The sequence below is a fragment of the Dicentrarchus labrax genome, unplaced genomic scaffold (assembly GCF_905237075.1).
Source record: "Dicentrarchus labrax unplaced genomic scaffold, dlabrax2021, whole genome shotgun sequence".
Lineage (NCBI taxonomy): Eukaryota > Metazoa > Chordata > Actinopteri > Moronidae > Dicentrarchus > Dicentrarchus labrax.
In genome coordinates, this window is record NW_026136720.1 from 16,246,112 (window position 1) to 16,272,580 (window position 26,469).

The 26,469-nt window shown below is 39.7% G+C and overlaps 1 protein-coding gene and 1 long non-coding RNA gene across 2 annotated transcripts; one reads left to right on the forward strand and one right to left on the reverse strand.

Moving 5' to 3' along the window:
* Positions 1-383: 383 nt before the first annotated feature.
* Positions 384-26,292, reverse strand: LOC127353280 (LHFPL tetraspan subfamily member 3 protein-like). Its single transcript, XM_051382397.1, has 4 exons — positions 24,840-26,292; positions 4,934-5,170; positions 2,838-2,866; positions 384-1,862 (listed from the first exon to the last, which is right to left on the reverse strand). Exons 1-3 carry the CDS (start codon positions 25,264-25,266, stop codon positions 2,850-2,852), a joined length of 681 nt encoding a protein of 226 aa, XP_051238357.1. The 5' UTR covers positions 25,267-26,292; the 3' UTR covers positions 384-1,862; positions 2,838-2,849.
* On the forward strand, positions 9,453-24,651 carry LOC127353281 (uncharacterized). Its single transcript, XR_007881266.1, has 3 exons — positions 9,453-16,159; positions 21,216-22,111; positions 23,021-24,651. It is a non-coding gene; the product is annotated as an uncharacterized LOC127353281 (long non-coding RNA).
* Positions 26,293-26,469: the final 177 nt, after the last annotated feature.

The following is a 26,469-nucleotide window of genomic DNA, read 5'->3' on the forward strand; positions in this document are numbered from 1 at the left end:
ATGACCATATTTCGCCCTTTAAAGGGGCACACCAGACATTTTGCAATGCACATGTGTGACTTGCAAGAGACAGATGTTTAATGCTGCAGAGGCTGAGATATGCTGACTTTTAGTCCTTAGGTAGGATCAAGAAAGTCCAAAAACACAGGATCCTACCTCACATCATGAGTTTGTAAAACCTTTCTTGTTTCCAAGCCCGGGCTGAAATCCTTTTAGTCTTGTCAGAACTCCCTCCAGAGCCACAGAAGACATTATAAAACATATTTTACAGGCTAAGTAGTACTAATAAATTGTAATAATCTAATCTAGTAAAATCAATGGAGTGCCTCTTAAACAAAAATGTAACATAAAACAAAATGAAGATAAAAAAAATCACAACAGTGTTTTACATTGAAAACTTTTATTAAGTGTTCATATATCCTTAAAGGAATCTCTTAAATTGCTCTAAGTTATCTCCTCCTCCATATTTGCTAATTGTTTGGTATCTATAGAATATCTATTTACACAGGAACATATCCACAGGTGAGGCTGGGACAGGCCTTACTAATCCATCACTACTAGAGCTCACTCCTCAGGCACACTATACACATTACTCCGACTCCATCATGTTACCCTGTATGTCCCAACAAAACAAAGTGAGAAAGATAATCAGAAACAGAAAGAGAGAGCTGGAGACAAAGACAGAGACATACAGATTTAGCTACACAACAGGACAATTGTGTGTGAGGCTGGCATATTGGTTCACTAGCCCAGCAAACACAACGCATTCACACCAACAGTCACATATGTGCATGCACCCACTCACACACACAGACTTCCCTACACACACATAGAGAAGCACACTCACACAGCAGCTACGAGTCCTGCAGCACACAGTCCTAATAGCCCCCATCACAGTGTAAGATACCACAGACTATAAAATATTAGATTTCTTCTTAAACTGAAGCGCTGTGCAAAGTTAGCTAGCAGGGCATTCAATGGATTTAGGTAAAATTCCTAGAACATCTTTAATATTCACTGTACATACTTTGTAATACAAGTTTTTATCTCTTTTGGATGATAATATTCTTATAAAACAGTCTTAAATATCTTTTTTTCTAGTAAATGAAGAGGAACAAAGGGGCATATGAGGAAAAAAGAAGAAACTAAAACTTTCATTTCTTTGTCAAACCTTACATATGAAACACAATAGATTTACATCAACCCGACATTATCCTGAAAATGAGAAGTTTCTTCTTTTCACAAATAAAACATGACACACACACATTCTGACAGTGGTACACACGGCTAAGTGTTAACATAGTTTAATACTTGTAATTACAGAGATTGTTGATGTTTTGTTTGAATGTACTGTGTGTGCAGATGTTAGTGTTGTGTTTGTGCATGTGAGTGAGGTGGCGCGTGTCTGTGTGTGTGTGTGTGTGTGTGTGTGTGTGTGTGTGTGTGTGTGTGTGTGTGTGTGTGTGTGTGTTTGTGTCTGTGCTCGTACTGCAGGTGTACAATATCAACCCTGTGCCTTCTCGGGTAGGTAGTGGGTAGTCCATATACTTCTCATTGGGATAACAGTCTCTGCCCCTGTCATGGTCTATGCGATGTTGTGCAAGGGTTAGCTCAGTAGACACATTGAGATAAAAGTACATTGGGCTCCATCTAAGTGCTGGGGATGATGGTTTAGGGAATGCAAGCAAGATTTATGAACTTGAAGGGTCGGTTACACTGGGTTTTTGGCAGGTAGATGTGACAGGCAGGCTGGCTGGTTCCATAGTATTTTTCTCATTCAGAGACTTTGATTGCCTCCCTCCTTTAAGCTGATGTTGAAGGACTGGTACTTCATGAAAACAGACAAATGGGAATTCAGGAACCTGAAAGAAAGAAAGAAAGAAAGAAAGAAAGAAAGAAAGAAAGAAAGAAAGAAAGAAAGAAAGAGTATGTTTGTAAGTGCTCTATTTAGTTGTCGAAAGTAACTAAGTATGCAAGTACTGTGCTTCAGCACAATTTTGATGTACTTGTCCTTACTTATCTCCATTTCATACTACTTTAAACATCTACTCCATTACATTTATTTGACAGCTAAAGTTACAAGTTACTTTTCAGATTAAGATTTTACATAAAAACATTAAAAAACTTATAAAATACAGTGTATTGTTAATGATTACACATGTGGTTCCTACCCCTCATGGGATATGACCCCCTACCAAAAAAGCAGATCTAGGTGTATCTATTACCCCCTCGTCACTTTTTAGATGTCTATGAGTTGTTAACAGATCAAACAAAGAGCGATTTGTTCTAAAACAAGATGATTACATTTGAATAAGAGTTTAAGGCCCAAAGAGGTAAAATTATCCAATATATCATAAAAAAAAACACCAAAATATTAGAGAGCAGTCTTAAAAAATGAATACAAATGTGTGTTGCAGAACTTTTTTCTTCTTTCCTTCCCCATTAACCCTCAGCTACAACAATAAAATTATACTTTGGCATTGTTGCATCAGTATTAACAATCTAATAATAGATTATGTAATAATATTTGGTAATTTAGTAAGTATAGTTACTAGATTAAAAATGTTGTTTTTACTACCATAAATTAAGTGCTATGTTAAAAGATCTGAGTACTTCTTCCACTGAAGGGGGTTACAGGAGGCAAAGAGTATAGATTCCTATTTATAATACATTTACACTGTTGTACTGCGCATGGAGACACAAATGACATTTCATGGCTATTAAATATTAAAGAACAATCACATTGTGCATGCTTTCAGAATGAGTGGTGGCTCTTTGTCATACATTGATATATCAGCGTGTATATATTTCACGATGTATGTTTTGTCTTTACTTACCTAAAGATTTGTTTAGGCATTGCCTCCCTCTGCAGAAACAAAAACACAGAGAAAAATATAAAAGTGCTACAACACATAAAAGTGCTATGACATGGCTCTCAAGGTCATGCTATTAATATACTCTCATGTTCACACATTGTCAAATACATGCATCCTTCACAATGACTGGTTGTATTGCACACAAACACCAGTAGATGGCACAAGGGATGAGCTAAAGGGTGAAAGTCTGTTGAGCTGTAATGAATTATTCATAAAAGGTATTCGGGTTTTCTCTTCTATGAAATTGTCGATAGATCTTTCATTTAGTCTCTTTAGCTTATATTTGTCCTTTGAAGGTCACCGTAGTTTGAGATGAGAAATTGCAAACATCTGCACTGAGAGTTGGTCATATTACTTAGAGGATATTGCCGGCTACATCCACAGATGGTTAAACGTGGTGCTATGATGATGTTACATGCGTATTTCTGTCATAGTGAGAAACTCTCTTCTGCCCCTTTCGGTTCTTTTATTTTTCCTTTCTTCAGTCTCATTCTTTCTCCCCCACTTTAATGTGCTGTTGGTTGCCCATGCTTGTCTGGTTCCATTACAAACTACAGGGCATGAACATACTAATCCTATTCCCCACAGGGAGACATACCTGGACCCAGGTCTTTTCACAGTAAATCACTGTATAGACCTGTGATAGTGATGCAGAATTTCATATGCATGGATGCCAGAATGGGTCAGGCTATTCCCATGACTAAATCATCACATCCTCTGAGTGTATGGTGGATCTTTGATGGGAAAGTGATGTTTAATGGGGGCAGGGAGTCTATCCCTACTGTCTTTCATCACTGCAGTACAGTATGAAGCAGATATGTAACTTGGATAGTTATGTTAGATAATAATGACAATGTAATTCTAAGAATGTTCTGATTGAATTTACACTGATTGAAGACATAAAACCCTGTGATTCTATCTGTGTAAACCATTTTACATCCCAATTTTTCAGTGAGATCAAATGCTCATTTCGTAACAGCTCATACAAAATCGAACAGTAAAACAATTGTAAATAATTAGATGTGAAAAAATCTTTTAAAATTTGGTCAGGATCAGTTAAAACAGTTCAGCAGAGACCACGAACATGACTGGAATCAAAAAGGGGCCAGAATAGAAAGTATTTCATTTTGGGTAAGCAATTTTCAGGCTTGTGGGCAGAAAGGGTGCTTATTAAGGTTAATGTTGAAATAAATAAGTGCACATGGTTGCTTTTTTTTGCTGTATTAAATCCATTATTCAAAAGCAGGCTCATGTAGTCATCTTGGTGTCCAAATTTTTTTTATAGCTTCCTAAATTTAGTTTTGTTTTTATAGAGGCTACATCAAAAGCTTATTACATCAATATTTTGGCTTTAAATACGAGAGCGTACCGAATGTGATCCTTTTATGAATTCAGCTCATATAATCTGTTTGCCAGACTAGTGTGTTTAATCGCTACATTAATGAGTGTACACTTTCAGTCTGGTGGAAAGTCACATGGGTTGTGATAAATTACCCTCTTCTTAAAACAAAATTTAAAGTATTCTCATTTACTTTAAGTGTAGGCTTTTCCAAGGTCACTGTAGCACAAATTGCATTGAGAGTGCTCTTTGAGAGTCATTTGTCTGGTACCACTTGGCCAAAAAAAAAAAAAACCCTGATTCCACATCAGTGACTCTGAGATTTACAACCAAATACCTCAAATATTTAAACTTATAATTGGACATTTAGGGGAGTTCTATATGTATTTACTGTACATGTGATAATTGTGGAGAAATATTTATGAGTTTATTTAATTTATTCCCAAACTAGAAATATGGATTTTGTAATAAAAAAGGTAGCTTGAAGATCAAAATAGCTGTCCTACACCCACAGTTTACTCATTTTAAGTTCACATGTTGGCAAGTGGCAGTCCTGTTGAAGTTTTCTTAAATAAGACACTAAATCACAACATGCCCCAGAGTTGCTACTCCTAATCTGGCTCTGACTTGCTAGCACGGTGCACAAGCACAGAGAGACTTTCCCAAAGGAGATCAATGAAATGTCACATTTTTATCAGTTTAGATAGTGGGCTCTCACCCTTGCTCTCAGCCAGCAGCTCTTCTGTCATGAGTCCATCCTGCCGGTTCCCCAGGACAAAAGCCAGAAAGGAGAGAATGAGAGCGTCCAGGATGCCCATAATAGCCAAGATATAGGCCCAACGCACTGAGCAGGCCCCAAGGCTGTATTTGTCTGTCTGCTCTCCACACATCCGCCGGACCGCATCACTGTCCCAACCATCAGGATAGATCATACAACCGAGCACCAGACAGACACCTAGTTAGAGGCAGAGAGGGAAAAATAAAAACAATGCCAACATTAGGAGGAACAGTGGATGGAAGAGAGGCAGGAGGAACAAAACGTACCAACAGAGCAAAAATGAGTTTTGGGGAAATGTGCAGTGTTATAAATGAGGTCAGGGATAATGAGATTTTGTGGGCAAATGAGAGATAAAGAAGAAGCGTGATCATTTCAAGTGCTTTAAAAATCTGTACCTTTATATTCTCTGCTCTGCAGATTTTGTTGTGTTTCTACTGTATTTATTATATAGATTTTCATTCTCTCCCTTAGGTGGGAAATAGGGGTCTAGATACAATGAGTGCCAGTGGAGGAGCAAACAGTAGTAACCAATCACAGCAGCAGTCATAGCCAGACACAATAGCAGTAAGAGATTCAGTGTGTAGTAATGGCTACGAAATATGAAATGTCCTCAATAATTGCCTGGTATTTCCTCACATTCACATAGTTTACTTCAACGTCTCTCTCACGCTTGGCTTTTAAATAATGGTCATTCTCAGTTGTTGCTAATCATCATCATCCTCTTCAGTTTGCATCTCTTCAGTTTAAATGAGATTCTTCTCTGCGGTGATGCTGTGGCAGAACAGCACAACCCCCACTCTTTGGCTTTTAACTAAGCACTCCTCATTCTCAGTTTTTGCCCTAAGGGGTAACATCTTGCTCATCTTCAATTTGGATGAGGTTCTCCTCTGAGGTGATGTTGCAGCAGAACAGCAACAGACCTGAAAAAAGACGCTGACTTCACAATTACCTAGAATGCATTGCATATTAATAATAAAACATGCTCCCCACTTCTTTTACCCCAAAACACTTGCTTGCTATGTTTCCTCCCTGAATGCTAAGTGTTTTTGTATTCGGCTTCAGGCTTTTGAACATTACTCGAGGATTTTATTTGTACACCTTTTAAACAGATATGTGTAATATATGTGTGTATTGTCCTTATTTGTATCTTCTCTCCAGCTTTTCCACAGTCGTACAACCAAAAGTGAGAACAATATGCTGTCTTCAAGCTGCCCACACATACGCATTAAAGCACTCACACACTGCAGTTAGTTACAGTAATGCTGCAGTCTTTAATAGTGCTGAAAGACATCAGGGGGTGTTGAGAGATGTTTCAGAGAGAGCAAGTGAGTATGAGGGAGATTACAGAGTAGTATATGCTGCAGACAAACTGCATGCATAACTCCCCCCCCCCCATAGTTCGGTCATAACAAATTTATATGCACACAGAGGTTCAGAGAGTTAAGACTCAGGTACTTATTCAGACTCCTATAGATGGATGGAGGGGGACTGCAATATACCAATGTATTCATTACATTTCTATGCCATTTGGCACAGAAAATTCCTTTACATCGCTTGATAGCTAAACTACATTTAATTAACAGAAATCAGTGTCACGTAGCAGTAACATTACGGTTCTACTACAACCCTGGTTTCATGAATGTACAATTAACTGTCTACAGGTAGCATCACTGAAGGGACAGACCCTTTTCACTAAAGCAAGACTTAACTTGAGCCTGACAGGTTGTGATAGGGCATCACTAGGACCTATGTCACTCAGCCCAACTGAGTGCTATATAGCATTACAGTCTGTCAAATGTCCTCTAAAGTCTAGTTCATCATTCACCTCCTTCTCATGTTTTCCTCAGTGCCTGACTTTCTGGTGTGTTCAGCAATACAAGGTGTTTGACAAACAGTTAAAACTGTAACAATAGTTGCACTCAACTGTAAATAGATACAACAGATAGGGAGTTTGAGTTTGCTTTAGTCAGTGCAGAAGAAAAGAGACAAAACTGCCTCTTTGTAATGTGGACACGAAATCTATATTGAATCAGATTCTGTGTGACTTACAACTCCAACAATGTTTAAAGTATAGCTGGCCACAAGAAATAGTAACTTGTTTAGTCATTTTTTGTTTAGTTTAAAGTAATGTAGTTTTGGATTACAGATTTTATTGTTAAAATGTATTTTGTTTTAATATCTGTCTTTAAAGGTGTTAATATGTAAGAACTGGCCAACTGTGGAATTCATACTCCAAACAAATATGGGCCAACATATCACCAGAGTAACTTCTAACTGCTGCTTACTGCGGCTGCCGTGAGCTAATTATCTCAGTTAGCTGTGCAACTGGCGGTCCCATTAGCTGTATATCTATTAGCTGACTCCGCCTGGACTGGGAGTTCAAAACACCAGGGGGGTATTTACACTGCTGGCAAAGGAGCTTTGGAATTCCGGGAGAAGAGGGCTTTTTGGGCCCAGGGTGTGAGGCCCAGTCGGGAATGCTGCTGGGGAGCTGCGCAGGAATGGCCACCAGAACTTGGTCCACGCCAACGGGATTGATGTAAACCAGTTTTTTGACAGGGAATACATTACTGAGATGATCCACAGTGGCTCCAACTAGGACTATGACTCAGGGAACGATGGAGACACAGGGACAGGAGAGGTGTCAAGCGGTAGAGGAGCGAGAAGAAGGTAGGTATCAGGGAGGCAGCGACAGAGTGTAGAACCAGAATATTTTTCAGCGGATTAAAGGTTTATTTCAACCAAACCAACCAAAGAGTGTGTTGGAACAATGAAAAGGATTTATTTATTTGTTTATTCATTTTGAGTTTGAATAAACTGTGTTTTACGATGATGACAGTTAAGCTGGTCTTAATTTGGTAAAAGTGAGAAACCTGAAAATAGGAAACAATATTTCTTTTCTTCACATTTTGTGACTTTATTATTAGACTGAAAAAGCTAGTCTAGCTGGAGAACATAGTGGAGCATTTATCAGCTAAAGACCCAGATATTTTCCGAGGAGTTGGTAGAAACTACAAACAGCAAAAAGGAGAGTGAATATTGGACTTAATTCATCAGGTGGACACAAACACAACTCCAAATGGATGCTATGTGAGCAGTGAGACTGAAACAATAAAGTAAAGCTGTGGGCCGGACAGCTCCACAGTGAGCTGAAACTCACTATAAAGATACAGGTGATAATTCTCTGTGGGATCATCACTACTTGTAGATCCATGAATAAATCAAATTAAGGGTGAGGGCTCGTTTTCACTGCTGTGAGGATTGTGAGGCATGTTGGGACTTGGTTCACTAAAAAATCCTTATTGCTTTATTTATTGCTCCTGCCTCAAAAAAAAAGCTAAAGACAAATAGTATGAATTTGAAATGAAGTAAAACAATACGGTTATTACAAATATATTATGATAATAGAACTTATATCTGCTATTTTAAAGTGAGCTGAAAGCTGAACTCATCAGTCAGCTCGTATATTAAACGGTGACCTAAAAGGGAAGCTGCCCATACTTTCTATGGGTGTTTCACCATCGGAGCTTTGTAAAATAGGAAATCATAAGTAGTGGTGCATTGATATGAAATGAAATGAAATGAGATCCTACCAACCGTGCTTCTCCTAACTGCATGAGTGCTTTGTATATCATAGGGGTTTTATGTAACAGGTTTCACTTAATAGAGGGAGTGCCATGGAAGACCAAATAACATTTGATATTGTGAGTCAGTGCATTACAATTCTTTTTCCCTCATGATGCATTTACTACAAAGGTAACAAAAGCTTTTCCAGATCCTTCTGGGTGTATCCTGCGTGCCTTTGGCTCGATTTAACGCCATCATGAATATTACATTGAGGCTCAGAAGGGGAGAGAAGAGGTGCGCACAGCTCTGGAGCAGGTGAGAGAGAGAGAGAGAGACCGAGGATGCAGGAAAAATACGAATAAAAGAGGTGTACACTGACAAATGTTGATAGCATCATTGCAGGGAGAGAACAAAAGACACAAAAGCAGTCGAATATCTGTCACAGTCACTAGTGAACACTGTAAAATATCTACTCCAAAGCCTGCCTCTGCAGATGAACATCTCTGAGGGATGCACTGACAAGGATTATACCAACAGAGGGTGCCACATATGCCACTCCTGTTTCCAGAAACAGCTTGTAGTTAAAGGAGGAGCACATGTCCCCTCCATACACTGAAACAGTAAGCCTGGAGTCAACTAATCCATAACCACACAACACAACACAACAGGCCCAACACAGCATCCACTTACATAACAAGGAGCTTAATCAAAACTCACAGAGGAAAATAAAAACTACAGCACCTTATAGCGTATACACCCAAGTTAATAATACCAAAGGGAGAAAAGAGGGATTTACTAGCTTGGCATTTATGTTTAGGGGTCAGTCATTTTGGAGAAAGATAGTTGACTGTTGAGTCTCATTCTCAGGTTGCTTTGGCAACAAAAAGCATCTTTATTTAACAACCAATGAGACTCAACAGTAAACAATCTTTCTCCAAAATGACTGACCCCACCTTTAAACTTTTACCTTTAAAATACTTCTCTGCCTGTAAGGGAATTCTGAATACATTAATAGTATCTCAAATAATGTGCTAAATATGCTACAGTGCATTTATTTAAATGTCATTAGGATCATACTGTATAGTGAAAGTAAACAAATCAATACAGCTGCAAAATACAGATCAATACTAAATACAGATATTGTAAAAAAAATATTCAGAAAAACACATATAACACTATGAAACTATTATTAGCAACACTGATGAGCCACTTTACCCCTGCATGGGGTATTTCCTATTACCACAGATAACAAGACAAGCATAACAGTGAGTCTTATTATAAATTTTAGCACAGTTAAAATTGAGTTTTAATCACACAAAACTCTCTCTGAACAATCTCAGATCAATGGACAATATTGTCTATAAAGAGAAAATTAATTAGCCACTATTTTGGTAATCAATGAATTTAGTTTTATGCCACTTGGTACATATTCACTGATTCTCCAGTGTGGGGATTTGCTGATTTTCTGGTTTACATCATTGTAAACTGAAACATCTTTGGGTTTTGGACTGTTAGTTGGACAAAAAAACTATTTGACATCACATAAAAAAGTTTGGGGCATTTCTCACTTTTTTCTAAAATTCAAAACAATTAATTTATTGAGAATTAAATAACAAATTAGTTATTATTATAACAGAGTATAATGTAGATGTAAGCAGATAAAAGTGTAAATGTATTTGTCTATAGCTATAACTACTCTTGTTGGCACCCATAAGCAGAGGTACTGTAAAAAAATAATGACTACACAGTTGTAATAACATAAAATATGTCTTCATATGAGAAGTTATAATTGTTGACAAATACTGTAGATTAATAAACACATTAAATGTTTGAAAATTGACCTTATAGCTGCTTAATAGTAATTTAAACACCAGTTATTAAATGTTTATATACTGCCAGTGAAAGCTAAATAGGGGGACTTGGGTAAAGTAAACATTATCTCATTATCTGCTGGTATCTGCTGGCTTCACCCACACAGCATTGGAGCAGAACTTCGTGCTGCAGTAATAAGTGGTGTGCTCCCGATCCTGGCAACAAAAATAACAGCACACCTGACAGAATGCAGCTGTCAGACGGAGCGGAGACGTGATATTAACTGACGGCATTATCCTACCCTTTCAGCTTTGCCCTTCTCTCTGTCTCTTTCCTGCTCTATCTGGAGAGCAGGAGGAGAGCAACAGACAGGCGCAGAGAGAGAGGAGAGACAGATTATGAGGCAGGGCGAGGCAGAGATACACATAGAGAGAGAGGAGGAGAGGTGGTGAGAGACAGAGCCCATGTAGGGTGCCATGCTCCAGCCCTGTGTGTGGCCGCCAGCAAGTACCCAGAACCACACTAACGTCATGAGCACTGGCTACCATATGCTGGAGCCCCTTGGCGAAGCTATTCTCAGCATTTACTTGTTTCTGTCTTTTACACACACACACACACACACACACACACACACACACACACACACACCGATACACACCTCTCTCTGTTTGTCTCTTTTCTCTCCCTAGGAACCCCGGGATCATGCAAGTGGAAAACTGGACTGAGAAATGCTTGCTGGCTTATGTAAGAGAGACTGTAGGTAGGGCAGATTAGGTGCAAACAGGAAACAGGAAAGTCTGAGGGCAGACAGGCAGATGGTAGCTACGGAACGGTATGATGGCGGTAGATTTGTCAGAAGCAAATTGGTTCATTTTCCCAAAGAGACTACCCAATACTAAAGTCAATCGATACTGAAACAATCCCATTCCCTCCTATAATCTCTGTGAGTCACTTGCAAGTGGTGCAGGTGACTGGAAGTCCAATGTGACCTCCAAAGCAGCAGCTTGATTGGATTTGTGTGTCTGGTTTACAGATAAAAAGAATGAACCACATAAACTGTACACTGCCTTTGAAAAAGTAAGTATAGGGTTTAATGTACCTCCATGGCATCTGGCTCATGTTTTGCTGTGTTTTCAGTGTTTCGGCATGTCATTGATTGCACTGGGTGGCAGATGGAAACACACAGTTATTTGTATTTCCTGCTTTTTCCATCACTTACACATCTGCAGCACATCTAAGCAGCCATGAAAAGGGATTCACATTTTTCAACTCCCACAGTCCTTTGTGGATCCCATTTTCTCCTCTCCTCATTTAAATAGCTGTGACAAACTGAATTATGCACACATCCCAAACTGTTCTATCTCAGACTGCATATGAATCCAGTTCAACCACACTCACACACACACACACACACACACACACACACACACACACACACACACAAACAGAGACATATAGTGGTAAACATGCCTCTCTTTGTGTAAAATATACACAGTGGCTTAAGTGCTGAACATCATTTTATCACTTCCCATAGTGACACATCTTAGTGCTGGTGAATAAGAGAGTGTGTTTACTGAACTGTCAGCCTCTCTGGTGAATAACCCCATGGCTGGCAAAGTGGCATTTAAGGTAAAAACTAAAAGTCAGCTCAAAAAAAAGAAAATCGGCACACAGAACGGTACAGAGTGTTTATCCCAGTGGGGCTTCCCATGAATATGCATAGGTAAGTTTGCTTTAATGTAACTGCAAATGTTATACTCCCACAGGTGAAATAGTGACCTGAATGTGAGCAAAATCTGACTGGTTCAATTGAAAGGATTCCTTCAACAGTCTTTTATACTCTCTTACAGAAAGCAACTGATGGGAAACTCAGACAGCACAAAGACAGTAACATCATTACTCACATCCAAAAAGAACAAAATTACATCTTGTGATTGTTCTTCACTGGCTAGAAATGCAATCTACAACCCCTAAAGACATGGTTCATCCCTGATGTTTATTGTCTATGTTGTTGTTCTCAGTGTTAAGCTCCAGGCACAGTGAGATTTCAGTGCTGAGGCACAGTGTGACAGTGTGGCCAGGTGCTTGGATGACTCACGTTGCTGAGACTGGAGACAAGCAGCCCAAATACCACAATGTGGGAGAGTGGTGGGAGCGTTGGCTGTAGCCTAAAGTTTCAAGGACCAAACGCTTGGTTCGGCATGTTTTACTGCTGCTGTTTACACCATAACACATTCAGTGTCTATATGAAACATTTTGTCAGAGTAGACTGAATAGTAGTAAAAACACAAATGGTAAATGGACTTCACTTTTACAACACAGCACTTAATCTTAGTTGGTGAAGGAGACTCACCCATTCACACACACACACACACACACACACACACACACACACACACACACACACACACACACACACACACACACACACACACACATACATACACTCACGCATTGTTAACAGCAGAGCTGCCATTAAAGGTACTGGCCCGGCCCTTGGGAGCAATTTGTGGTTTGTGGCCTCTGTATGGTCTTATGCACAAATACTGTCAGGTTAGGTGTTATAAACAGTATTTTTGGGGATTTAATATGATTTTCTGCAATAATTCAAAAGGGTTTCATTTCATAATTTGTGCCTGTGAATCTTTTCATCTTGCTCTGCTACCATGAGATCCTGTCCTTCGTTTGATCCTCAACTCAATATGCTGCACTCTCTATAGGCTCCCTAGTTATTTTTGGTATTCTTCATTTGCATTTTGCAGGGGAATCTACGTGTTCAGATTCAGGGGTGGGTATTAACGCACATGAGTACAATTACCCCACCACCCTTTTTTTTAAACTGTAAACTCTTGACTATATTTTTAAGCCAATAAACTAGTTTTTACTTTGCTACATTTACCATTTATACTTTCATTAGAACTCAACAGCTAAATGTAAGGATTCAGTGTATAGGTGTGGAGAGTGCACAAGGAGCACCTCTACTATAGATGTCAAGTTGCTTCTGAAGGCAGTTTCAAGTGACAATCCCTGGCAAAAACATCTGGCCACTTTTTATATCAAAATCTAAACAACAAAACAGTTACACAATGAAGTGCTCACTGTGCCTCCCAAAAAACTCTGAGCTCTATGCTTTCAAAAACTAATTGTCTAACCTCCACAAGCACACTGAAATAGGTTGCACATACTGTAAGTGAAATGTGTTTAGCTACCTAGCGTTAATTTTTGATGTGTCACAATCTTTGATGTTATGTTAATGACAATGGTCTTCTGGCCTTTTATGTTGGTGCAGAAAGCTGTTAACCAAACATAATGTCAACTTCAACATTAACATTACTTTTTGCAGTAGTAAACACAGCCTGAAAAATATTAAAATGGAAAATAACTTGCCCTTTCAGTAATTTATTAACCTGCTACTGTTCACCTGAGTCATTTTTTATGGAAGTAATTGTATTTTTACTTACTCTTAGATTTTCAGTACTCTACCCACCACTTCTCACAATGAATTTGTCTCAGTTACTTTCCAGATGTTGTCATCGGCAATCTATAGACTTATTATATATATATAGACATAATTACATGGATGTTCTAGTTGTCATTAGTCTTCCTCATATAATTCTTGTAACTCACTTCACCTACAGAGCTACTTCTGTGTGCTTTATGCAGTCAAATAAGAGGGTGTAGAATGAGGCTGACTAATCTAATCTTTCCCGTGGCCAGTCAAGACTCTAACGAAGTGTGGGCAGTATCACCTCCCTCATCACACTGGACAATTAGGATTTCTCTCTGGCTCCAAAGATGAGTGAATAAATACCAAAGACAGACGGCCTAAGACTATGACAATGATATGCCATAATTGCATCCAGATAAATGGGGCTATTAAGAGTGTATGATCTCCATAGTGGGACCAAATGGAGTGTGAAAATGCGTCATCGCCACTTAAGTCTGCTTCATGATCCAGGCTTATGGGGTCGAAAGAGAACAAAGAAAGAGGGTTATAAATGTGTGGATATTGCTACTATAGAAGCTGTTCTTTGTATTACTTTGGCACTGTTATAATATGTGTTGGTTTATGTGGCTATAAGAGAAAAATATATGAGAAATATAGCCTATCTAGGAGTTAGAGTTTCCTGCATAGACAGGAGATGAACATTTGTTAGGACAGCTGGCTGGGCACAAATTTAAAACAGTTCTCTAAAAAATATATTTCCAAAGTGTCAAGGATACAGTGGAAAGTGGAGCAAGAGAAACTTTTAAAACTGACTCCAGCTATCTCCCCTGGAAGATGAAGAACATGCTTCTTGAAATGAGCTGTCTACAGTCCAAATCTATTTCTGCTTCAGTTGCTGGCAAAACTCGATGGTTGCTGGAGGGGAGCAAGGAGCTTCCAGGCATCCTCTGTATCCCGCTCTGTCAACATCTTCAGCAATTTTCTGCACAACGAGCACATAATGCCCACAGCTTACCTACCAATTCAATTCAAAAGATTAGAAGGAGCAAGAAATGGCTTTTTCATCAAATCATCTCTGTTCTGTGCCAGGACAAGTCTTGGAAAAACTTTTTAACCATCTTGCAATGCTGAAAAATAATCTTCCCACATGAGCATATTGTGTATTATAGTGTACCTGTAGGCTGCAGGAAGCACTCTGACTTTTACAATAGGGAATAAAACATAACTAGCATTAAGGAGATCGTTAGAAGTATCATTCCAACTAACAGTTTCAGAACAAGCCTGATGTATGAATAAAAAACAAGACTGAAAAAGACACTATCTAACAGGAGAGGATGAGCAAATCCATCACTAAGTTTCTATTAATTCCTAATTTCCTAGTTACTACTAACTAGTTTCATCTATCTATCTATCTATCTATCTATCTATCTATCTATCTATCTATCTATCTATCTATCTATCTATCTATCTATCTATCTATCTATCTCATTGCCTTGGAGTTAATGATTAGTGACTTGTCCTCTTTAAAAGCTTTTTTTAATCCTGCGTACTTTGGCCAAATGGTGTATATTCAGACAGCGTGTGTGCTTTGACTCTTAATGTCCACACAGACCAATCCGGTGAGACAACGACTCATTATTAAACACTGATTGAAGTTGGTGTTAGAAAGGAGAGCAGGCTGCCTACAGATGAAGCAGGACATACAAGATGAGGGACACGGTGTGCTCTGAAAATATTGAGTGAAGGTTGACACAGGAATGAGACATGCGCCTCTATAATAAATGTAGCACTTCAGGTTTAAAGCAGAGGTGGGGATGCGGAGCTAGAGGGTGGAGGGGAGAGGAATTGAGGGGGAAGTGCAACGTAAACCGCAGTGAGCAGAGGAGGAGGGGAGTCGGGCTGAGGTGGAGGGCTTATGTAACAGGTTCAGATGCGGCCTCTACCTCTACAGAGGATAACGATTGGCAAGGGCAATGAGGATCAAAAGAGACCTTTGAATTCTCTGTGAAAATACTGACTGGGCCACCAGTTCAGGGACGATAGAGGCAAACAGCCACGCCTTAGGCAACCAATGACGATGTAGTTACAACAACAACAACATGTTTTCCCAATCTTCCTCTTTTAACCGTCTACCTATAAGTTCCACTTTAACCCATTTGTATCTTATATTTCAGTATTATCTTCTGGTATTTTGTATATTTTGGAACGATATGGCTTCGAAGGAATTCACATCATTTTTAATTAATATTTGTGAAGATTTGCAATGCCTTTGATGACCAAATCTTAACCCATTTTGTCTGGTTTAAATTGAGGGTCCCTTGCCAATTCTTTGAGATAAGGTAATTCATTATTTATATTTATTGATTTATTTAAGTCGTATTACTGATTTGTGTGGCATGTAATGATGTTATTAATGTTTTAAGTTTGAGAAGAGCAGCACAAACTAATTATCACATAAACAAAACAAAAAACGTAATGTATTCCATTTGGGAAAAATAAAAACAAACCCATTTTTTTGTTTGACCAATTCGGTTTTGAAACGGAACAACTAAATAACAAACGATTCACAAATTAAGTACCTCATAATTGTACTTAAGTAGTCTCAAGCGAACTTTAATAAATCTACTTAGTTACTTTCCACCAATTTGCATATATACATATAATACATGAACATGTGCACGTCTACCCTTACTGTCACTAGCATGAAAAGTTTTTTCCGTGGGTCACAGTGTCCTTGCTGTCCCACCTCATCCCTCCCTCTGTGGAATAAATCAGCAGCCTCCCCTGCCTGGGCTCTGGCCTGAGCCAGGCCACTTCTAAGATCACAGGGATTAAGTCTGGCAAATCTATAGTCCACACCCTGCAGGGCTGCGGGGACACAAAACACAGGGGAGTCATAATGATGACTTGGCTGACATTTAGAGTTTGTATTCCACAGCTCTATATCCAAACTCACAAGGTGTGGGCTAATTAATCAGCATTGATTTGCTTGGTTTGATGTTAAAAACATGATCTTTCAGTTCTTGAATTAAACCAACTGTTCTGCATTCACAAATAAACAGTAAATCAACAAATATGCATCACCAAAATAGCAGCACATTTCTGTGCTGAGAAGACATCGCCACGGTATGTAATTACTGAAAAAAAAAGTACATGCATGTAAATTACTATGCGTGTGTGCAATATGTGTGTGTGTAGATATCCACCATCCATCCTCTCCTCCTGCCGACCACCGTCAGCAGGACTGTGAGCTGCATGGATGATGGTTCCCCAGTGCCTAATGCTAGCTATAATTAGGTGGTTCAACTAGCTGTGTGTGTTTCTTCATTATAAAAACGCAGGAGTGGGGTGTTGATTTGAAAACAGATTAGGCCTAACTGCGTGGACATGAGGAAAATGTGTACGCAAGATTGTTAGCGTGTTTAGATATATGAAAACAGGGGGAATAGGAGAGACAGGTTAAAAGACACACACAGACATTAAACAACTAAGGAGAGTCACAGCGATGAGTTTGTACTCTTGAGATCGTCCCTATCTCACTGTTGAATGATGAGCCGACTGCTGTGAAGGTGTCATGTGTGGATTAGTGCACAAGGCAGTGTTGTGCATCGAGTTGATTTGATTCAAAAAAGGTTGCGGGTCAGCACATTCAGTTTCAGTGCTGCTCTGGAACGACCCAGTGAGAATACTGATCGGCTCTGTAATTATCCTGAACCAGTTGTCATCACATCTCTCTTAACCACCTGACTGCCACTGTCTTGTTCCCCAGACGGCCAATGTGGATTTCAGCCAAAGATTTCTGAAGCCTATTTAGGATTTGAAAACAACTCTGCAGAGGATTAATTTTGCTGTTGCTTCAAAATCTCTCAGGTCTTCTTGTTTGTTATGTCACTTACACAATATGAGCCCAGTTTGTCATTCTCTCATAGACACACAGAGGCAAAGAAACAGATTTTCTTTCATTCTCTTTTTCACTAGTGTTTCATAGTTAAAAGCACTAATGCACATTATAACAGGAGACATTACTCTCCTGTTATAATGTTGTTTCACTAGCTGCGTTACACCAATCTGCCCCAAGGGTATCTGACTTGCTGTAGAGAGACATTACTCTTTGCTCTGTACGTAGCTGCAGCAGCTACAGTGTCTGGATACATCAGACTGTTTTTAACATGATGACGATATCCGGCAGCCTGTCACAGACTGCTGTAAAATAACAAAAAGGTCCAAGGTAAGATTAACCTCCTGTCACAGGCTGCAGTTTGGAGGTTCCAGTGTAGCCTTTACGGAGGTTTCAGGTCATACAACTGCATATCCATACAATTGGACAAATTGAGACTCCACAGTACAAACAACATTTAAGAAGTTAATTTGGTGGCAGGCCAAAGGTAATTGATCAGAGTGGGGGTGTAATCTGAATACTGGTAGTAGTCAAAGAGTAAAAGAAGTCTGCCATGTTGAACCACCATATTTCTACAGTAGCCCAGAAGGGAAAAACCAAACATTAACTCCCCTGTAATTTCTTCTAATTCCAATAGTCACTCTCTTTTTAGCTCTGTTTTTGGTCTCCACCAACTACAGAGAGAAATATCTTTAGCTGCTAAATGCTCCACTGGGTTCACTAGTTATACTCGCTAACTTTGTCTGTCTACTGTTTGGTGCTGAGCAAGTAGTGTACAGTCAGTTTTTAGAACATGTGTGAAGAACAAATAGCTTAACCTGAGACTTAACCAAAACAATAAAGTTGTAGGATGCAAAAGAACAAAACAATGAGCTGAAAGACACTATAAAGCTCCTTAGAGGTGAGGGGAACTACAGTGTTGGGTGATAATTATTTATGGGTTCCTCATTACAGACATAGATTCATTATTAATGTAAAAATATTCATTAACCAGCTTTAAGTAATAGTAGTGGAGATTTGGTGGTATTATGTAAAAGACAAGAACTTCCTTTCACTGCATTAACTTGGTCTTTCAAAGTGCTGCACAAAGTCAAACCAAATTGAAGTGAACTGATCTATGGATAAATAATAATTCACTGGCATTGACGGAGCAGTAATATTAACTTAAATCTTTAAGTTAAACATAGTGATGTGTGAAAATGGTCAGGTTCCCTCACTCAATGGGACATGCAGTTAAGAAGTAGAAGGTCATTCAAGAATGAATGACAAGAAAAGCTGCAGAAGTCAGTCAAAGATGGAAAACTTCTAATGTGCTGAAAGTTAATATACAACTTGTTTGTTTTGTTTACTACTTTGGGATCAAGGCAATTATGGACAAATCTTAACAGCACTTCATCAAATTAAAGTCAACTCTTCTGTGCATTTTAATAGAAATGTTGTTCATTTATATGCTAATTTCTATTTCTATTATGTTGTTCGGGATTGGCAGCTTGAGGAAGTTGTTTTCCAACGAAGCTGCATGTGGCCAAAAAAGTTAATCAAGCCCTGGGCAGGGATGGTCATGTATTAGCATGCAGACAAAGGATGTGCATCTATTATTTCTACAGAATGAACTGGATGTTGCTATGTGAAGCATGCAAACACAGGCACAGGAAGCAAAGCAACAGGCAAAAGTAACAGAATTAGCCTTTTCCTCAGTGACTGATATGCTTTTAAAGGGCCGATAGGTATCCAGACAAAAGTGCTCATTTGCAGATTTAACTCGGGAGAGCTAGAGCACGTAGATCCGGCCCTTCTGCAATGAAAAGCGCAGCTCTATGACTGCTGCTCTCATGCCGAACTTCACCACTTTCCACCTCTGCATTCAACTAGACTTTTAGAACAAGCCTCTCAATAGAGCTAATGGACCTGGGAGTGAAAGCCAGTCACGGAGATACACAGATAATGATACACAGAGAGAAAGAAAGAGACCCACAACACCCGTATGTCTCTCTGAGCACTGTTATCTGATTTGTTTTCTCTCTGCCTTCTTTCTGTCTTTCTGTCTGTCTTTAGACCTCATGCTACTCTCTCATTTGTTGTCTCTCAGTTTATGTTTCTCTTTCTCTTTATTGTAGTCTGTTTCCCCTTGATCTTCGCTCTGTCATTTTTAGCCACTGTCAGGCAATACAGATTTACAGTCTTGATGTGCTGATCCCTCTTGATCTTTATCCGTATTTATCTAAAGTAGATTTTAACTGATTCCTTGAAGGCTCTATTTGGTGCAACAACATCCTAGTACACACGCTCGTACATATATTCAATTATCTATCTATTAATATTATTTCATATACATACAATTAAAATAATATAGTAGAATTGTACTTTTTCTTTACTTTCAAAGAGACGGACAACCCCCAAATTCTTTTATATGCATATGCAGTGTGAAGGTATGTATGTTGACTGAGAGCAGCCTCAATTCCACACCATTACATTTTGCAATTTGGCTTATAAATAAAACAATTTGGGAAATTAATTAGTTAATTGACTATACAGCAAAAATGCAATTTTTTCACTATTCAGACAAACCAACTGTCGATCAATTGAGAAAATAATTGGCAGATTAACCAATAATAAAAACCTTTTATGGTTGTAGGCTAGCCCTCCTTTGGTTATTCATATGCCCACAGCCAAGGCAGTGAGACACATCTCTCTCAAGTAATCAACTCTGTGCTGGAGGTTTGTTTCCCAACTTTGGAGTAGCTGTTATTTATTTCAGGGTCATTTTGGAACTGAACTAAACTGTGCTAATGTCACTGGTTAACATGCCTTCAAACTGCATCCAGATAAGAAAGACATCTATGGGTTTGTCTCACTAACATGAGTTTAATAATCCTTTTTCACAGCATACATTTTGACTTGTCACAGCAGGAAAAGCACAGGTGTTACGAATAACACGAAAGATTAATCTGTTTTATTCAAGAGTTCCAGTAAGCCATGACAGCGTGACAGTGAGCCAGCATGCACAATACCAGGACCCTAAAACCGAAGCAGCTAAATGGAATTCAGCCGTCATTAATTATATTATTTACGCCTGTGCTTTTCCTGCTGCGACATGTCGAAATCTCCTCTGAGAAAAAGATTATCATCTCAATGTGAAGCATTTCAACCTAATGAATTTTACATATATGATAGTATAATGAAATTAAGCCTGAAGCCTTCACACCCTGAAAGAAATTATATAAGTGTGTCTATTTTACAACAGCATGAACAACTACAGTCAGTTTTGGATCAAACAGGCATCAAAAATACACTTAATAAATAGACACAAATCATTCATATGTTTTTTACTTCACCTTATCATCATAGGAAGCCAAGCAACTGCTATAGAAAGCACAGGCTCTGTATTAACTACCAAATACTTCAAAGACGAGGCAGAAGATATTTCTCAGTGCAATTTTGTCATTTTGCTTCCCTACAATTTCTAAAGCAAATATTTTCTTTCTTGATTATTTCAGGAAAAAAACACCACCGGGCCGACACTGACAGAAGAGCCCACATAATAAAATACAAACAAAAACAGGTAAAAATAGAAATCTGACCTCTGAGTTAATGCACTCCTTTGAAAACAGTCCAGTTTGTATCTTTCCAAATAGGCCACCCTCAGTCTGCACATTTGTTTTGCTGACTTTACACAGCTTACGACTGTGAGCATATGACTCGTATGTTTTTGAGAAGAAACAATCTCATGTAATGTAGAAAAAAGCTGGCAGCCGACATAACAGAGTAAGCAGTCAGGGTGTAAAACGGTGAAGTAATTATCATTGACCTCACAGTCTTCTTATTTAATTGGCATGCAGACCCCTGAAGAACTGCGGTTACGGGACAAAAAAAAAAAAAAACAGGACAGCACATATTGTACTCGCTGAAACAAGTTTATGAAGAGAAAAAGGAGAAAGAGGAGAGAGGAGTTAAAGACATGAAAAGATATGAAAAGAGAGTGGAACTGGAGATAGGGTGAGGTCAAAAATGAGCAAGTGAAACAAGATGAGATGCACAGGAGGGTGAAATTGTGGGAAGGTAGCAGAAAGAGATAAGGTAAAGGAGCTTGTGCATACCTTGCTGTGCTGTGCTCAGCTCAGCGGAAAAAAACACACCCTTACATCTGCATGCCGTTGGACTTGAGCAGATGCACAGACGGAAATAGCTCGGGTGAGGAAAGTAAAAGAAGGATACGAGTCCATCTAGGGCAGGATGGATGCACTCAACTTTGTTTGGCTGAGGTAGACATTTTGAGAGATCTAATGTGTCCTGGGCTTTCACAGAAAACACTCTTCCTGGAGATGGCTCGAGATGTGTGCGTTCACTGATCCACTGGAGAGGAGCTCTGTGCAACGGCATGAATTTGTTATAAGTATTTATCCACAACCTTTTGACCTCTGGGGGGGGCAGCTTCAAGAGTGGCATACAGCAGATCACTTAATAATATATATTTGACCAACATATACAGTATGACCTTGATATTAAATTAAGTGTGTCTGAATAGCTGTATCACTCAATGATGAATGGTAGTGTTATATGCTATTTTTATAATGTCATATAAATTTGCCAAAAGCTAAAAAGTGTAGCCTTACAATAAGAAAACAAAAAAGACCTCTAATGATGATTGGAAGAAGAGAGAAAGATTGATTGTACAATGCAGAAAGCAGTGCTCTGATTAGTGACTGTGTCATTTATGTCCTTAGACCAGTCTAGCAGCAGGGGTGGGTGACAAGCTAAGGCTGAACCACTGTGTCAATTTCAATGTCAGTTTGCTTTATTGGCATGAGATGTGACATACATTTGCGCAGCCAAAAGGTTTCAAGAAGGAAACTTGTGTAAAAAGACAACAGTTTATTTCTTCCTTCTCTCTTTCACTTGCACACACACAAACACACACTTTCTGGCTTGTCATTTATCACTATTATATTGATGATTTGCAACCCCCTATCCAAACACCAGCTGACAGTAAGAGGCCCCATTATGGATGCCAGTGGGCCACCTGTCCTCCACAGGGCTAGTAAGTGAAGGCAGCGTGAGTTTAACCTTCAGTTAAGTGTAATGAAGTTTGACAGTGCTAAGCAGCCAGGATTGCTCATTAGGCATCCGTGTGCCAGCTTTCCGTGGTCAGGGTCTCTCCTCTTGGCTTTCTCTTTCATCTCTTAGATGCAGAAGCACAGAGCCCAACGGTCTCCTCATTAGACAGGCCCATTGCATAAATTCAGCCACACTGAGCTGGAGTTGGTCCAAATAATCCCCCTCATTTGTGTTTGTTTGCGAACAGGAAGCCGACTGCTTCAACCACTGGTACAGCTGAGCAGACCCGTGTTTGGCACAGCTTGGACTCCTTTCAGATGATGGAGGCCTCCGCTCACACTGGATGACATTAGCCCACAGTTACAGTGACAAAATGCTGCCAGCAGCTGAACCACTGACCTCCACAACATTTACCCTCAACACCCCTAACTCTACCACACGCACCTACTGGCTGCAGAGCATACAGACAGTTCACATTATATTTGGTTGCATTGTTGCTATACCTCTTCAGTGCAATAATACCCGCATTATCAGGAATCTTGAACATTTTTATATTAATATAAAGGTAACTCCAACACAATGTTCCTGCGTTATATTATCCAATCACACAAGGCCATTATTATAGACCAATAATAAAAAGAGATATGCGTGATGTATCTGGATAAAGGGTTATGACAAAAAACAAAGATGCATGGTGATAAATTAACATCAAGCTACCAATGTCTCTACATTGTTATGTAACGCAAAGAGTGGTTTAATTTAAAGGCACAATACAGGTTCCTAATGTAAGCAAAAGAGGCCCTACCTACCAAAAGAAATACACCCATCAAACTCATATTTTTTAAAATATTAGGGGGGCTTTCTGTCTTTAATCGATAGGACAGCTCAAGATAGATAGGAAAGAGGGAGAGAAAGGGGATGACATGTGGCAAAGGGCCACAGGTCAGACTTGAACCCATGGCCACTGCAGCAAGGACTCAACCTTGGTACCAGCTGGGCACCATCTCTGCCACGTGAGCTACAAAGATGACCCCATCCAACTTTTTCATTCTTGATAGCGAGCCCCATACCTTAATTCATCTGTCCATACTGAGCACTATATATAAAATAGTGTTCCCTTTTTTTTAAATGTTAATCTCATCTGTATAACTCACTGTGTGGAAGTCACTGGGGTCATTTATACTTGCATCATATAATGACATTGATATTGGATTGGTCCCTTCACGGCGGATAACTGATCTGCTTATTAGGGATCAGTATCGGACCAGTAACGATCGGATCATATCGGATCAGTGCATCCATAATTGGAACCTGCTATCACTCCCAAATTGATTGACATGTTTTCTGACGCACATTCAAACAGAAAGAAGGGACTAAAACAAATGTATTCATGTCTTCAGTAGCTGATGGTTTGTTTATACATATTTATAATTTTATTTTATTATTTTGAAATCAGAATCAGATATACTTTAATACTTTAACATATTAATTTAAATATGGTATAAGGAACTGAGGAATTTTTATGTGGCAACACCTGTATCTTCTACAGTTAAAAAAGTAAGTGACTGACTGTAAATTAAGTAGTAATGTGCATCATTTCCTCAGTAGCTCTTCAGCACCATGGACAGCACTGACTGCCCAGCAGTGCTGGCTGACAGCTACAGGAGAGATACTGCACACTGTCTGCTTATCTTCACTTTGGCTGCTCCCACTGACAATTAATTTATCTAATCAACTGATCAATCAAATTCAAATCCAGCACACTCTTTAGGAGTTTCAGGGTTTCATGCAGAGGACCCTAAACAGAATGAAATGAGACCCTAGAGACACTCATTTGATAAGATCCAACATCTTTTTCTTTTAGACAATATTTATATAGCCTATAGCCTGCTACTTTAATGTATGTATGTATATATATATATATATATATATATATATATATATATATATATATGCTCTCCCTACATTTTGTGTATACAGTAACAATAAACCATCCTCTATAAGCCCCCTTTCAAGGTCCCTTAAGCCCCTGCAGCCCACTTTAGGAGGAACTAAAAGGCACTTACCTGATGCTGCTTGCATCCAGCCACAGATCTTATACACGGTGGAGGTGCTGAGGAGGAAGAAGAGACTGAAGCAGCCGATGCAGGTGACAACCAGCATCATGGACATTCCAATGAAGAAGGAGGCGGCCTTGAACGCAGTGGAGGGGATAGCGGAGAACTCGGTGAAGGTACCCTGGCAGGCCAGCTCTCTGGAGAGTCCGTCTCCGACGCAAAAGTGAAAGAGGCCGAAGTAGCCGGCCTGCGGCGTATCCACGCCATCCCCAATCCAATAGGGCTGTGAGAAGATGGTCACGTTAACAATACCGAACAGGATAGTGAAGATGGCCCATAAGAGTCCGATGACACGGGAGTTACGGACGTAGTTGGTCTGGTACAATTTCGCAGCTTCTGCAGACGGTAGCATTGATGCGGCAGATCCAGGTATCATTTTATGAAATCCCGAAAGACTAAATGAATGTCGCGATCTGCCCGAGCACAAAGCGAGAATTTAACATTGATCACATAAACCGTGTTTTTTTTTTTTTTTACAGGAGCATCCCCGGAGCGGCGGGAACCAGCGGTGAATCTATGCCCGCGCAACTGCAACACAGCAACATCTGCCAGGCGCGATCAACTCATGACGTCGCATCCTAAAAAAGCCAGGCGGTGGACCGAGTGAAGGAGCTCTACGGTGGAGTGCTTGAACCCTGGATATGGACGACAACTCAGAAAAACTCAATGCACTACAGTGGCAGAAACAGGTTCCCTCCCACTTGCTCCGTGAAGCCGTCAGACGTGCACATCGCTGCCGCACTGTGTCGCTCGCCGATGCCCTTGGAAAGCCTCGAAAAGACTCCCGAGTGGGGAAGAAAAAAGAAATAGATTACTCACATCCGATCGAGGATGCACAACATGTGATGCGCACGTAGCCTATATATCTATAGCAACAGCGTAAAGGAAGCAGGTTGTGTTATGTCTCTGAATGGTTTCGCGTCCAGTAACACATTATAGGCCCTGCGCTTACAAATGAATGCAGCCTACCATAATAACCGTTCAGAAAATACGACGGCTCTTCTTCAGGATCGTTAAACGGGAATTTTATTCTCCGGTTTATGACAGCATTACCGGGCTGCCGGTGATGCTGGGAGTCAGAGAGGGAGGGGCGCAGTCGGTAGACGCAGATGCAGCGCTCGTTATGTGCGTTGTCTATCTGTGCAAACACCTTCTTGGTAACGATGCGTCAACGTCCGCTGAGCTGACGAAATATCAGAGCGATCTTAAATATGTTGAAGGAAGAAAAAAGAAAAAGGGGGGCGGGGGGGTTGGATGCAATCAAATCAGGTGGGGCGTAAGATTTAAAGCCGGATAATAATCTCCGTCTAATGTCTTTTGCGCGTCGCCCTGCTCTTCAGTGTCACCTGCGGTGATAAAGATGCAGCCAAAACTGCTCGGCTTCATGAGGCGCGCTGCTTTGCTGCCAGGAGGTTATGTAACACTTCATGAGACTGAACATAACGGCCTGTGCAAAGGGGGAAAAAAAGAGAGGAAGATGAAGATGAAGAAACAGGCTGACTATACTGCATAGTATGCACTGAATACGTGCTTCCACATGTAAATGTATGTACTGTCTACACACCAAGGATTTATCAAA

Coding starts and splice junctions, on each gene's coding strand:
- LOC127353280 (XM_051382397.1), bottom strand. CDS start 25,266: ATGATACCTGGATCTGCCGCATCAATGCTACCGTCTGCAGAAGCTGCG. Junction 5,171..24,839: donor CTGGATGCAAGCAGCATCAG/GTAAGTGCCTTT, acceptor GCCTCTAACTAG/GTGTCTGTCTGGTGCTCGGT.